This window comes from Chelonoidis abingdonii, chromosome 3, assembly GCF_003597395.2.
Source record: "Chelonoidis abingdonii isolate Lonesome George chromosome 3, CheloAbing_2.0, whole genome shotgun sequence".
NCBI classification, from domain to species: domain Eukaryota; kingdom Metazoa; phylum Chordata; order Testudines; family Testudinidae; genus Chelonoidis; species Chelonoidis abingdonii.
In genome coordinates, this window is record NC_133771.1 from 170,004,026 (window position 1) to 170,020,322 (window position 16,297).

At 44.4% G+C, this 16,297-nt stretch overlaps 1 protein-coding gene across 1 annotated transcript in view; it reads right to left on the reverse strand.

Annotated features, from left to right (window-relative positions):
* The window catches only part of USH2A (usherin), a 622,140-nt gene that overhangs the window by 93,591 nt on the left and 512,252 nt on the right, over positions 1–16,297 (reverse strand). Inside the window, exons 58-59 of the mRNA XM_075064332.1 lie at positions 9,310–9,468; positions 7,660–7,822 (exon numbers count right to left, since the gene is read on the reverse strand). Coding sequence (XP_074920433.1) covers positions 7,660–7,822; positions 9,310–9,468 — 322 coding nt within the window. The remainder of the gene's footprint in view (positions 1–7,659; positions 7,823–9,309; positions 9,469–16,297) is intronic.

Below are 16,297 nucleotides of genomic sequence, written 5' to 3' on the forward strand. Positions count from 1 at the left end.
GTAGATTACATCATGAAACAGGCCATTCAAATACCCCAAGAGAACTTGCTTCAGTACAGAAATAACCTCCTTCCCCCTTCCGAATCCCATCCTGAAATAAATCTTTCCTAAACTATTTCTTCTGGCCTTCAAACAACCCTCCAACCTCTTCAAGCTCATCATCAGTTGCGTGTTCCCACAGATCAGGACGCAACAATGAAAAGTGGCACCAGACCCTTCCAAAACAACAAATGTAAAACTTGCAGACTTATCTTTATTGCTACAATGATCAACGCCCTGCACAATACAACTTTGAAGATCCACAGGTTCTATACAGGCCTATCAGAACCTCATCCAGTGCATTAAATGTGTCCCAATAGCAGCTAGTGGGTAAAACCAGACAATCACTACACTCTTGAATGAATTCACACAGGAAAATGATAAAAGACAAAAACATCACATCACCTGTGGGTGAGCACTCTTCACAAAGCAATCACTCCATATCTGTGCTCATCCTCATAGGAAACCTGTGCAACACTTGGAAAAGTTGAGCCTGGGAGCTTAAATTCGTAACTCTGCTAGACACTGATAATCATGGACTGAATAGAGACACTGGATTTATGGATCATTACAACATCTGTAACCCACTAACCCCTACTCCAGCTGCTCCCCCTCCCTTTCCTCCCTATGATTGGAGGGGTGTTAATGGGCCACTTCACCTTGAATGGTCCCTTGAAATATGCGTTAACTACTTATGCTAAACAATCTGCTCCATCTTGTATTTAGTTGCGTCCCTCTGAGTTAGTTTCTCTGCAGAAGAGCTCTGCGTAAGCTCAAAAGCTTGTCTCACCATCAGAAGTTGGTCCAATAAAAGATATTATCTCATCCACCTTGTCTCGCTAATATCCCTGGACCAACATGACTGCAACAACTCTGTCTGCAAAGTGTCATGCACACCTATGCCATCACAAAGAATTATACAAAACAATATCTTATAACTGTGCTCTCCTCCCAATGTATTTACAAATATTCCTAAAGAGAAGTAAAAAAGTGGTGTCATTTTAAGTGTAATAAAGTCATCTTTAATACCTGGCATCTGGGCTTGCTTAGCACAGTAATTTAATTAACCGTTAAAGCACTTCCTAGAATTCACAAATTTATGTTTCGTACCATTTTAGAAATTCTGTGAGAAACAGCTACTCCACAGTGAAAGATCAAATATGCCACCAGCCATAAGCTCAGCCGCAAGCAAAGCTGAACACTGTAGCCTGGTTAAGTATTTAGATCTTATTACTACTGAATATTTAATGAATGAAACTTATGGTTAGGTAAATGGTTCCATCTGTGGTGCTAAAACCCAGAATATCTTCATGTATGAATAAACTTTGAACAGAAGTGGTTGAACAGTCTGTAATTGTTTCAATCGACTTAAGATTTAAGATTCAACTGCTCATTTAACTGGAAGTGTTTCTTCTGTACAGTGAGCTGCATAGGAAAACAACATTTCCAGGAGCTGTAAGCTGTCTCAATCTGCACACTCAGATTTGCTGCCTGTGCTCAATTTAAAGCTGTTCAGAGAGAGTTATTTTATAAAGGGCAAATCCAGTGCTTAATTTGTTCCAGGGCTTGCCAGGCCTGAGCTCTGGCATCTCTAGGCTTGGCAGTTCATAGCCCTGGCACCTCTGGGCTTGCTGCATCAGTTATGAAAGTAAATCATTGCTTGAGTCCCAGCATCTCTTTGAGTGACTCTTGCCACCTCTTTCATTATAGCTCAGTGGTTTGAGCACTGGCTTCCTAAACTCACGGTTGTGAGTTCAATCCTTGAGGGGGCCATTTAGGGAACTGGGGTAAAAATCTGGGGATTGGTCCTGTTTTAAGCAGGGGGTTGGACTAGATGACCTCCTAAGGTCCCTTCCAACCCCAATATTCTATGATTACAAATTAAGCTCTGGGTAAATCCTCTCTGGCCCCACACCAGGCTCTAGCAGGGGTCGGGAGGACGGGACATCATCCTCCATGCCAGATGACTAAACAGCTACTACTACAACCACAAGACTGCAACAATGACTACAGCACCTACTCTTTCCCTCCCTTACGGGAGATAGTCAGTGAATCCTTGTATTTTTGGATGCACCAGCTCTGCCTCTGGAGCCATGCTCAAAATATGCCTTCAGAGCCATGTCCCATCCTGACCCCAGTCCTTACAAAGCCAAAAGAGAACATGGACTAGTGCTGTGTGTTGTCTGTAGGCCCAGGTGGTGAGGGCATTGGAAGCACTGTACAGGCCTGAGGCAAAATGCCCCTACAAGTTCTTGCAGGGACAATGTGATTCACAACGCACTCTAATTCTATCTTCCATGCAGAGCAACCGAGTAGCCCTAGTTATAATTCAGTCATGACACACCTCCAGAAATTTATATATTGTGTTTCTTTTTAAAAAAATACGGACTTTAATGTAGGAAAAATATACAAAAAAAGGACATGAGTTGGATGCACATTAAAACAGTAATTCAGACCATGGTTTATATTCATTACAGATAAAAATGATAATAATCATGCAGCACTCACATCAGTCAATATAACCATCGATATAAGTCTTTATACCACAGTAACATCTAAGTGTCTAGTAAGCTGCACATCAAGTGTAAACAATACAGGGGAGTAGTAAAGTGGTGGAACTAACACTAAATGGGCTCTCATTGGGTGTGAAAAATAAGCATAACTGACATTCCAAAGGGAAGAATAAGGGAGAGCAAGTCACAGCTGTCATCAGCCCATAGCATTTGCTGTATCTTAATTACTACTGTTACTTTTTCTGTTAAATCCCTTTCCCTCTCCCCTAGACTCATTCTGCACACCTACAGGGCTGGTGTAAGGATGTTTCATACCCTAGGCGAAACTTCCACCTTGTGCCCTCCCGCCCCGCGCCCCTACCCTGAGGCGCCCCACCCACGGCAGCTCCCCACTCCACCCTGAGGTGCCCCCCCCTGCAGCAGCTCCTCATCCCCCACCCTCCGCCCTGAGGTACCCCCCTACTCCAGCTCACCCCTGCTCCGCGCACAAGCACGAGCACCCCGAGCACGCCGTGGCTGCTTCACTTCTCCCACCTTCCAGCAGGAGCGGCATCAGAGTTTCTGGCGCCGTAGGCAGAATTGGGAGGGTGGCATTTTGTGCGCTCCCCACGGGAGCTTCCGGTTCCACTCTCATCGCACCGCCGAAGGACCCTCCGCCGAAATGCCTCAGGCAACAACGGCAGTCATTGAGCTGCTCAATTGCCTGCCGCTGTTTTCCGCGGCACGTTGGCAGAAGGTGCTTCTTTGGTGGCGCGATGGGAGTGGAACCGGAAGCTCCCGTGCGCCCTCTGGGGAGCGCACAAAATGCCACCCCCCGAATCCTGGCATCCAAGGCGACCGCCTAGGGTCACCTAATGGAAGTGCCAGCCCTGCCTCCCAGGCTTGCGGCGCCTAAGCTGATTGGTGCCGCAAGCCTGGGAGGCAGGAGAAATGAAGCGGTCAGGGTGTGCTTGGGGAGGAGGCGGGGCAGGGGTGAGCTGGGGCACGGAGTTCCCCTGCGTGCCGCCCCCCCCCCCGCCTTACTTGCCGCAGGCGGCCCTCCCTGCACTCCCCTGCCCCATCTCCCTCTGCCTAAATCCCGGACATGACCGGGGCGGCCGAAGATCTGGCCGCTGCAGTTGCTGCTGAAGAAAATGGTGCCCTCCAAATGCCAATGCCCTAGGCGACTACTTAGGTAGCCTAAATGATTGCACCGGCCCTGCACACCTACTGAATGTCAGGCCTGTGCAAGTTACACTATTATCCCACTTATATTCATGTTCTAAATAATGCACCCCTGCTGAATTTAGCTGAGATACTTCCACTGAAGCTGCACCAGCTTAAACCAGATCTGAATTGGACCCCACATATTTCTAATTTTATAGGTAATTTTTTCTATATGATCAGTTCTCAAACTGAGGACCATAGAGCACTTGGTGACTGGTGATCACATGATGCCGGCTTGCCTTGTTTTCAGTTACTACATCTCATTAAAAGACAGCGAGATATACATTAAATTACTTCCCTAATATTCCTTTTCCAGGCTAGCAACTGCTGTGGTTGTCACAGAGACGTTATATAACACTGAATGCAAGGGGCAGTGGACTTCATGATTGTGAATGAAAGGGGAGGTGGTTCACGAGACAGTCTCTGTTAAGTTGTGGTCCTTGTTGAAAAAAATGTGTCTGCCTCTCTTCTATGAGATGTTTATAGCTGTCCCACCAGCCAGAGGTAAAATACAACCAATTACACTCCCTCACCTCAAATGTTTTTGGCAGAATTACAATTATTTTGTAAGCACTTTTATAATTCTACAGGCAAGCAAAACTCCTGCAATTTTAATAGAAACATCTCCACATGATGGTGTCCCAAACATTCAATGTTTTGAGTTAAACGAATTTATTTCGATGGAGATACAGCAAGGAAGAGGCAAATGATGAAGAAGAAATTACATGCCATAACCTCTCCCAGAAATACTGCAGTCTTGTTGCTATAACAATATAAGTCTACGTGTGGCAAAAGAATGACAAAGAACTATATGCTTACATCCCATTTCTGTCCTTACAAATTTCTGATTTTTTTTGCAGCTATCTGAGAAAGATTTGATATTGTTGTTGTCTAAGCACATTTAAACTTCAGCTGAAATAACTGCCAAGTGATTCATGCCTATGTAGGTGAATATAACGATTGTATCTGGAGCCCCAGTGCGCCATTTTCATTTCACTTTAAATAAAAAACAAAATGTATCTATGTCAGTCAGTGCCCTTCTGCTGTACTCAGAGGTATCAAACAGGCTACAATTATGATTGTGAAGTGATTGTGTCACATTGGAGGAAGGTTTATTGCTTTTGAGTCTGCTAGGCAGTAACACATTCTGTTTCATATTACTCTTTATATCATTGTTTGGCTGTGACTAGAATAATCAAATGCCATCAAATGCTGTCAAATTCAATTTACAGTATTTTTTACTGAAGCAGGCTTTCTGCATTATATTTCCTCTTTTCCCTTTCTATGGCTTCCATGGAACAGAAACCGTAATCATCAGCTTTATTTACAAAACCAACAGAGTGAACCACGTCTTGGGCTAAAACAGATACTTTATTGTCTTTGATAAGGAGTAGAGACTTGATGTGTTTTTCTTATACAATTAACAGTGAGCATATGAAACAGAGATTAGGCATTTTTAGAGACTCAGTGCTACTATATTTAAGGCAAATGTGAATTTACATTAATTATTCTTACACATTCAAACATCTGCTAAGACGAATTTGGCTTGCTCTTTTTTGGAAATGCCCTCTCCCTATACACAACTGCAATACAATGCAAACTTCCAATAGCCAAAGGACCTGCGGGACACCTGAAGCTTTTGAAAAATCCTGGCTTCAGAAAACTTGGGGAGCCAGCTCCACAGGCTTTGAGTCAGGAAGTTCTGAGATGAGAGAATCTAGAGCTCAGACTTCAAAGCCTGCTGTGCAAGCTTCCCTGATACATGAGCATGCCAGCTGGTTTGCTCAGCGCTGGCAGGCTCTAGTGCAGAGGTTATGCTCTGCATCCCCAAATCACCACATTACATTAATAAGGATCCCACCAGTTGGTTTCCACAAAGCTGATTGCAGAATACAGACTCCTGCAGAGCCAAATTTCCAAGATATAACTAACTATGTATAAAAGGCTGCACGCTGGGCTCAGGAGATCCAGAGCACCACGAGGACATGCCAGTCAGTCTTATGGGAACCAACAGACTATGGAGCAGAGGTTTGACAGGGAAGCATAGGTTAACACTAGGAGACATACATCAGAGTAATTTAACTGGAAGAGCACTGTAATACTAACCCAATGTAATTATTTCTGGCAAATAACATACGTGATCTCAAAAACACCCTGATTCAGTTTAAATGCTTAAAAAGAGGGCCCACAACTAGCCCTGCCCAGTATGACCCTGTGCCTATCACTGTAACTAACACCTCACCTATTCCGACGTCAGCATTTAAGCAGCCATAAAGTATATGTTAATTTACGTTTGAGTACATTCCGTGTCCTCTCTTTGTCTTTGACTACCTGTCTCCAATTTCTGGCTTCATGCATCTGATGAAGTGGGCTGTAGCCCACGAAAGCTTATGCTTTTGTTAGTCTCTAAGGTGCCACACTGTCATAAACAGATAGTTAAGGGTTAATGTCTCTTTCACCTGTAAAGGGTTAACAAACAGTGAACCTGGAACACCTGACAAAAGGACCAATCAGGAGACAAGATACTTTCAAATCTCGGTGGAGGGAAGTCTTTGTTTTGTGTGTTTTTCTTTGTCTGTTGTTCTCTCTGGGATCTGAGAGTGACCAGACGTACCTACAGACTCTCTAATTTTCTGTTCAAGTAGTAAGTACAAGTAGAAAGGCGGTTTAGTCTTTTTGATTGTTTTCTTTATTTGCAAATGTGTATTTGGCTGGAAGGATTTTAATTTGTATTTGGCTGGAAGAATTCTATTCTGTTGCAATTTGTATGTATGCGGGGGGAAGGATTCTCTCTAGTGTCTATAAGCTGAAAGACCCTGTAACATTTACCATCTTGATTACAGAGACAACTTTTACTTTTTCCTTTCTTTTATTAAATGCTTTTCTTTTTTAAGACCTGATTGATTTCTTCCCTTGTTAAGGCTCAAGGGAATCGAGTCTGTACTCACCACGGATCTGGTGGGAGAAAGGAGGGAAGGGAGGGGTGAAGGTGGAATTCCTCTGTGTTTTAGATTCACAGAGCTTGAATCTGTATTGCCTCTTGGTGAGAGGAAAAGAGGAGGGGGGAAGGTGACATTCCTCTCTGTTTTAAGATTCAAGGAGTTTGAATCACAGTGATCTCCTAGTGTACCCAGGGAGGGGAGGATCTGTGAGGAAGAAAGGAGGGAAGGGGAATGGTTTATTTCCCTTTGTTGTGAGACTCAAGGGGTTTGGGTCTTGGGGGTCCCCAGGGAAGGTTTTGGGGGGACCAGAGTGTACCAGGCACTGTAAGTCCTGGTTGGTGGGAGCACTACAAGATCTAAGCTGGTAATTAAGCTTAAGGGGATTCATGCTGGTACCCCATCTTTTGGACGCTAAGGTTCAGAGTGGGGGTGATACCATGACACACACACACTCCTGTTCTTTTTAGTTTTAACTCAGTAACTCAACTACATCATCATTACTTTGGTTCAGATGCACTCTACCTCCTACCCAAGTCAAAACTGGCTCTTTTCCAACTGCCATCTTCTACCTAATTGTGGTTAGAAGGCATTTTGCACCAAGTCTACAAGCATATGGTCCCATTCATTCCTTTCATCTATTTATTCAAATTTTGCCTCTGTCTAGTTTTATAAAATGTGGTTCTACCTACTACATGTCATTTATGGTAGCTCCAACATGGAGCAAGATTACAAACTGTGTTGAAGTTCCTATCAGCAACTTGCCAATCCACTGACGAATATCCTCCTAATGTAACACTCAAAATGCCAGAAACCAGGCAACGCTTCGCTTCATGGCTCAAGCAGCATGCTGTACATTTTTAAACACTATGTTCACATACCAGTATTACTTGGACTACTTAAGTAAATGCTTTATTAAGACTAAATGCAAGGGGATGATATAGAGGTATAAAAATGTCTACCTGTGAATAAAGTAGTTAATTATGATTCCATTTGGTTTCCTAGGTGATAACCATTTTACTTCTATTACTCCAGATCCAATTGCCCTAACAATAGGTAGATTCAGTTCCTGAGGAGGTGCTTCAGAAGTCCTTGCATATGTCCGACTGCCTACTCCACAGCCACCTGGGAAGAAAATCAGAAATTAACTTAAAAGGTCAGAGTTTTCCACAACAAAAAAAAAGTGATCTTTTAATTGTCTAAAGCATGAAAATGTAGGGAACAAAAGTGCTTATTAATCTGAATATACAGTGGCTATTTTCTGTGGATAAAAGCAGAGGTTTCTAATTTAGACATTTTAGCCGTAAGGAAAAGGAGTGTATTATGATGTGAAATAAAGGTAGCAGTAATACGAGCATTCAGTGTGTGAAAAGTGAACCAATTAATTATTCATTTTCCTTTCTAAAGTGTTTAATATGTATTTTTAAATACTGTCTGTGTCACATCATAGGGGTCAAGCTGCCCAGATCCAGTTATCTGAGACTGGCCTTTAGAAGTCCCATAATGAAGGGCACAATACCAAAAATAGCAATGGAAGAAGCTCGAAGACTTTGGATAGGGATTTTAAAAGTGTTTAGTGTTGGCCTGACTCTGCTCCCACTAAACGCAATAGCAAATGTTCCATATTTCTTTCACAGTTTTCTTTAAGGCTGAGTTTCAGGATCTAGCATGCCTGAAGAAAAGTTACTTAAAGTAACAATGAAATAATAGAAAGTTTGTGTGTAGGAAATAAATTGGTGCCTCAAATGAGTGCTTAACCTCATAATTAAGTACTAATTTAAATCAGTGTAACCCCATTGAGTTCAACAGAGTTACTCCTGGTTTACACCAGCATAAGGGAGAACAGAACCAGGCCCTGTCTGCCACATGACAAGATTTTCTTTCTCAGATCAGATTGTGAACATTTCCAATAACTTTAAATAAGGAAGTAGAAAGTGAATGTTTTCTACATAATATCTGGGCTTTCCACAGGTCTGGCTCCAGGCTACAGCATGCCAAGCACGTGCTTGGGACGGCATGCCACGGGGCACGCTCTGCCGGTTGCTGGGAGGGCGGCAGGCGGCTCTGGTGGACCTGCTGCAGGCATCCCTGCGGAGGGTCCTCTGGTCCCGCGGCTCCGGTGGAGCATTCGCAGGCATGCCTGCGGCAGGTCCACCAGAGCTGCGGAACCGGCGAGTTGCAGAGCGCCCCCCACGGTGTGCCGCAGTGCTTGGGGCAGCAAAATTGCTAGAGCTGACCCTGGCTTTCCAGCTATCTTTTTGTTATTGTTTATTACTCTTTATAAGCCAAATACTGGAGCAACTGACACCACTGGGCCAAGGATTTTCTCCTACGGGGAACAAGATATTTCAAAAACACTTCAGCTATTCTCATAAGGCATTTGATAAAACAGGATATATTCCCGGAAATACAGGCATCTTAATCTCCACTTAAAATATTCATGATATAATATAGGGAAATGTATAATGCTCCACAGTGCTAGGCTTTATTTTTACTGGGTAAACATTTCACTTCAATTTAGAAATAAGAAATCTATTTTGTTGAACTGAATCTATTTTGCAAATCTGCTCTCTCTGTTGATCATGCAAGTGAAACATCTGAAGCCATCTTACCATTCTGGCAAGCTTGTATCCTTATCTCGTAATGTGTGTATGGATTCAGGCCATCCACAAGGACAAAATGAGGACGACCTATTGGTCTTACCAATGGTGAGGTACTCCCAGCATTTAGTAAGACATTATATTCCAAAGGCATATTGGTGTTGAATATCCCTGTTACAGAATAGAAAATAGTACACAGGATAATTGTTGTTTAATAACAGTGTGGGTCAAATCCTAAGAAGCATTGATTATTTGCAGCTTTTGTAAAAGCCTCTGTTGTGACTTTGCTTCAGAAACCAAAATTATTTAAATATAAACAAAAATAAAATCCGGCTGCAGTTCCCAACAGGAAAAGGTGTAACAGGAAATTTATGAAAATATATTTGAGAACCAATACACTTCAATTAATCTGTTTCGTGAGAACCTTTCTTGCTGTGTACAGGCTCACTGAAATCGATGCAAATTTGCCACTACAGAATGTCTACGGGAGTGTGACTCAACTCCACAAGAGTGTAGACACATTTTTTTTTTTATTTGGAGGAAGTGGGGTCTAGAGTTAAACACTAATACAGTAATGGCTGTTGATTATCTTTTTTATTCTAATTACTGTAGTGGCTATAGTCCCAGATAACTGACAGATTGTTCACTTCAGCTCAGTTGGAGGCACAGTCCTCTAATGGTCCATTTCCCCTGGGATATCAACTGGTTCTTGATAGCTGGGGCTGAGTTGAAGGTCCTTCCTGAAGCAGGTTTTGGCTCCTTTCTTCCCTAGCAGGGAAATGCCTCAGCAAGCAGAGAGTCCTTTTCTTGGGTGCCTGGGTGAGGCACCTGGGTGAGGCTCAACCTGTCTGTGCTTCTCCCACTGGTTTTGCGGCCAGGCTGGCTATTTCTTCCTTCTCATAGACTTTAAGGTCAGAAAGGACCATTATGATCTTCTAGTCTGACCTCCTAAGCAATGCAGGACACAGAATCTTACCCACCTACTCTTGTAACAAACCCCTGACCTATGTTTGAGTTACTGAAGTCTTCAAATCGTGATTTAAAGACCTCAAGGTGCAGAGAATCCTCCAGCAAGTGAACCGTGCCCCATGCTGCAGAGGCAGGCGAAAACCCCCCAGGGCCTCTGCCAGTCTGCCCTGGAGGAAAATTCCTTCCCGACCCCAAATATGGTGATCAGCTAAACCCTGAGCATGTGGGCAAGACTCATCAGCCAGACATCCAGGAAAGAATTATTTGTAGTAACTGAGATCCCACCCTATGTAGTGTCCCATCACAGGCCATTGGGCATATTTACTGCTAATAGTCAAAGATCAATTAATTGCCAAAATTAGGCTATCCTACCATACCCTCCCTTCCATAAACTTATCAAGCTTAGTCTTGAAGCCATATATGTCTTTTGCCTCCACTGCTCTACTTGGATGGGTATTCCAGAACTTCACTCCTCTGATGGTTACAAATCTTTGTCTAATTTCAAGTCTAAACTTCCTGATGGCCAGTTTATATCCATTTGTTCTTGAATTCCCATTGGTACTGAGCTTAAATAATTCCTCTCCCTCCCTGGTATTTATCCCTCGGATATATTTATAGAAAGCAATCGTATTTCCCCTCAGCCTTCTTTTTGGTTAGGCTAAACAAGCCAAGCTCTTTGAGTCTCTTTTCATAAAACAAGTTTTCCATTCCTCGGATTACCCCAGTAGCCCTTCTCTGTACTTGTTCCAGTTTGAATTCATTCTTCTTAAACATGGGAGACTAGAAATGCACACAATATTCCAGATGAGGTCTCATCAGTGCCTTGTATAATGGTACTAACACCTCCTTATCTCTACAGGAAATACCTCACCTGATGCATTCCAAGACCGCATTAGCATTTTTCACAGCCATTATCGGCTCATAGTCACCCTGTGATCAACCAATACTCCGAGGTCCTTTTCCTCCTCGTTACTTCCAAGTGATGTGTCCCCAGTTTATAACCAAAATTCTTGTTAATCCCTAATGCATGACCCTGCAATTTCACTATTAAATTTCATCCTAATTACTAATTACTCCAGTTTACAAGGTCATCTAGATCTTCCTGTAGGATATCCCGTTCCTCTCTGTATTGCAATACCATCCCAGCTTCGTGTCATCTTGCAAACTTTATTAGACATTCCCACTTCTCTCATGATAGGCTATTGATCCTCTTTTCTGTCTCTGTCGGGAAGCCCTATCTCTCTAGGAAGACCTAAGATCCAGTCACATCCACTACCTTAGGGCTGACTCCCAGAGCCTCCCTGTTTGACTCTTCTCATTCCTGCCAGGAGTTCCATGTACTCTTTTCCACAAAGAGAGGCACGGTCAGATATCATGGAGCCATGATTCTTTAGCTGTCCTTAGCGACTTGGACCCAGTTCCATCATACCTAGGTCAAAGGGCTCCCTCCGCCATCTTATTTATAGTCTTTTCCATGTTAGTCTCCAGGGGATTCATAAAACTGGAAAATGTAAAACGTGTAAACTTTGGAAAATGAGACCATTCCTTCTGCTTATCTGGTTGGATGATCTTCTGGTTCCATTATCTGAAGCTGGTAAGAATGTACTTGTTATCTACTGTTGAACAACTTTTATGCACAGTACAAAAGATGAAGCTTCAAAACACTGGATTCACTAATTGGAAAAAGGCTGATGACAAATTTGAGAGGCACCAAAATCTTCACATCAACCAACAAGCAGTTGATATCTTCAAAACACCACAAAAATGATGTTGACATGCTAAGTATCAGTTTCTCAGAGGAAGAGAAGAAACAGGAAGATTCTCACAGAATACTAAGTTGTATACATTATCTTGCTCACAAGGGACTTGCATTGCAAGGCTATTAGATTGAATCTAGCTGAAAATAAAGCCCTTAAGTTAAGAGCTGACTTTGTCTGCAGGCAAAATGAGATTCTATATTTCACAATCAGATATTCAAAGTGAAACAATGGAAATCATGACTCTAAAATTCACGAGGGGGATTTTCTGGAAAGCAGTATACAATTAGGGTAACTGCAACACAAAATTTTCTAAAGCAACTGTTTTTATGTCTGCAATGCGTGGATGATTATATGAATGTTCACAAAGGTTCATTTGATTGTATAATATTGCCTGTACAGTGTGGGATCTAATTAGAAATATATTATTGCACCTAATCTGAGTGAGGATCAACACCTTTGCATACAAGTTATGATAGTGCCATTAATATGGTAGGCTGGGCCTCTTATATAAATCACTAGGTCATGGCAAGTGAGCATATAAATCACCCCACACTAGTGAGTCTGCACTAAGCACTAGCCTATTTGAAATGGAGTAGACCAAAACATACTAGGGAACTGTATCATGCAGCGCGTTCCACATGGACACTAAGTATGCTGCAGGTAGATTTACACCCCAGAATGCAGTGAACTAAGTGTTTCGTGTTACAAGCCCCTAGTATCAGGGTCAACAATCCATTGTCAACAGGAAGAATCCACAAGCTACTGTACTCATCATTGGTTGCTTGAATTTGGCATGCAAGGCGCATTTAAAAATAAAAAATTCCTAAGAGATACTCTGCGAAGTTGTTTATAATTGCAAAGTTCATTTAAAAATATCACACATTTGTGCGAGCGGTGTGGCTTCCCCTCCTCCACAGGGAGGGTGAGCCCTTCCATTCCCCCAGGGCGAACTTCCGGCGGAAGCCCCGCCCTCAAAGGAGAGCGGCGACCCGGAGTATAAGCCGGGCGCCGGCCTCAGTTGGGCTCAGCAGCCAGCGAGAGCAGACGTCCGGACGACCCTCGTCGCTGGGAGGTGCCGAGCTCCGAGACCGGACCTAGGCTTGTCCAGACACGACCCGCGCAACCACGACCCTGCGCTCGGAACTACACCGCACTCCAGCCCCAAACTACGGGCCTTGCGAGGAGCCTCCGGACCAGACCTGGCCCAGCTACCCCGATGGTACTACCGGATCTACCCCCTGCCGGACTGGGGGAGCCCATCGGCGACGACCCAGCGGATCCCGTAGGCCCTGCGAAGGGGGATGAAAGTAGCCCGGGCCGGCTGACCACAGTCAGCCGCAGAAGCCCAGACCTGACCGTTTGTTCTCAGGTCAGGATCCCACTGACCGCGTGTCAGTGTTTGGTTCAGTGACCCCCGAGCACTCTGTCAGTGTGTTTCGGGCTGATCCACTGGGGACTGCACTAGCGGTGACGGCGCTACTAGGCCCGGGCTGGACGCAGAGGAGTGGGTGGGCCTGCGTTCCCCTCGCCACCCGTAGCCGGGTGGCGTATCCCCTTCGCCCCACAGCTACTATTTGTTTGTTGCTCTGCCTGCCCCAAAGGCCAGAGCCCCTAACTGTTTGTGCTCTGTAGTGACTGTTTGTTGCTCTGCCCTGCCCAAGGGCCAGAGCTCTCTGACTGTTGTTGCCCTGCCCTGCCCCCCAAAGGGCCAGAGCCCTGATGTTTGTTGCTCTGCCCTGCCCAAAGGGCCAGAGCTCTCTGACTGTTGTTGCTCTGCCCTGCCCCAAAGGGCCAGAGCCCCCTGACTGTGTTTGCTCTGCCTGCCCCAAGGCAGAGCCCCCTGGACTGTGGTGTTGCTCATGCCCCTGCCCCAAGGCCAGAGCCCCCTGACTGTGTGTTTGCTCTGCCCTGCCCCAAAGCGGCCAGAGCCCCCTGACTGTGTGTTGCTGCTGCTCCTGCCCCAAAGGGCCAGAGCCCTCCTGACTGTGTGTTTGCTTCGCCCTGCCCAAAGGGCCAGAGCCCCCTGCACTGTGTGTTGTCTGCCTGCCCAAAGGGCCAGAGGCTCTCTGACTGTGTGTTGCTTCTGCCCTGCCCCAATAGGGCAAGAGCTCTCTGAGCTGTGTGGTTGCTCTGCCCTGCCCCAAAGTGCCAGAGGCTCTCTGACTGTGTGCTTGGTGGTGGCAGGGCCAGAGCCCCTGACTGATGTGTTGCTCTGCCCTGCCCCAAAGGGCCAGAGCCCCCTAACGGTTTGTTGCTCTGCCCTGCCCCAAAGGGCCAGAAGCTCTCTTCCTTGGACTGTTGGTTGCCTGCTGCCCTGTCCCACCACAGGGCCAGAGCCTAGTGCACTGTGTTTGGTGCCCACCTGCGTCCAAGGCAGGGCCCCACTGACTCTGCCGTGTCCCAGTCCACTCCACAGGGACCGAACGCCCAGACAGTGGACAGTGGACCCGAAGGACAGGACCCGGTGAGAACAGGATGAGGCCGGTGTGGCTCCCCTCCTCCACAGGGAGGGTTGAGCCCTGGCTTCCCTCGTCATAGGGCTATATTTCAGGACATCATATTCGAAGTGTTAAGTGTATCACGAGGTATCTGGGTTCTCTGTCCTACCAGGTATACTCTCCAGGTGGTAGCACTGGCTTCAGTTTTTGAGAACTATCTTGCACTGTGTGGAACATGGGAGATTGTGGAGGATGCAATGAGCGATCCTGAAATGAGAACTTGAATTTAATTACCTAGCTGTTCAAATGGAAAAATTTAACTTTGTTTTTGGTATTGAACTAGGTTGAAAAGGCCTAAATATGGGTTGGATATTTCAGCAACAGAAGGTTAATCTCTTATGAAAATGACATTTTATTCACTTCAGTCCATCCAATCAGATGAAAACTTTAATTTGTTCTGGGTGCAAATCCACCAGAAAAAATTTAAAGTTGCAGATAGTCAGAATGTCTGAGGTTCCAAGGAAGAGAAAAGTTCCCAAAATAATGCAAATAAGGGAGGTCAACCCAGCTATCCAAATTCAGCAAAGGAATTTCCTAAGTACACCACCTTCAAAGTAGTTGATTTTATGGTATCCAGTATTCAATGTACAAAAAAGTCAGTTCAGAAATATCCCAGTTTGCTCAGCCAAACTGAACAACAGCTGTTTTCCAAAGTGGTAAAGTTAATAAAAATGATTATGGTGCTACTGGCAATCAGTGTTGTGAGTGAGTGCAGTCAGTGCTCTACTGTCCTATTAAAACATAATTTTACCATTTTGGATCAAAGTCAAGGCTCAACTAGTGTATGGCTTTACAAGTATAAAAGGGCAAAACTTTTGATTTATAGATTACAGATGTTTCATTTCAAGAAACCCAAGGTGAAGATCATTGTTTGGAATTGTTTTCAGATTTGTAGGTTGTTCATTATGCCCATGTTTAATGCTTCAGTGAACAGTTTTGTACCATGAGTAAATTTGTCCACTCTTAATAAAGTGAGATAAATGAGCTTCTGTTCCAAACTTAGTGTTTCTTTATTTATTAATGCAATTCCAGCATTTTAGGGGTACTAAAGTTCCCCCAAATCTCCAGTTATCTGTGCCCATATATATAAAGTATCTTAGGTTTGTTTGGGAAAAAAATACATAGAAACTACTTTATACTTTCACAAAAAAGCAGCACAGAAACTGATATGAGACCACAAAATGTACCAGGTCTTTGGGTCACTGGAGCTTCCAACTTAGGCCACTTAAGCATTTAAGTTCCACAAATGAAGGACCTATATATGCATGTGATCTAAGTTGTAAGTGCAAATAGCAGCAGATTGAAGGCTGCATTTGTAATTATTTGTGTTTACTATTTTGCACTCACAAAAATAAAGGCCCAATTAAAGCTGGGTTGAAAAATTGGCACTTACATATATAAAGGTATGTCTAAAGAGCAAATGCTGTGTTAGCCTACCTGAGCTAGCTTGAATACAACTAGCATGGGTTATGTAGCAGAGAAGAAGTGCAGACTTCAGAGCAGGTAGAATAAGCCTGGCATAGACCCTGGGTACATACTTGGCTCATGAGACTGCTCTGAAGCCTGCACTGTGCTGTCTTCATGGTTATTGTTACCAGCACTGTCTGGATGCATGCTAGGTTGGGTAGGCTAGCCCGTGCACAGCTTTTGCTGTGTGAATGTACCATTGGGGGGAATTCACCCCTGCACCGTGGACTCTAAGTTGGTGAAAAGTAGCCTCTCCGATTTGTTTCTCCAACACAGAAGGCCTCTCTGACAGTTGTAGAGCCCACC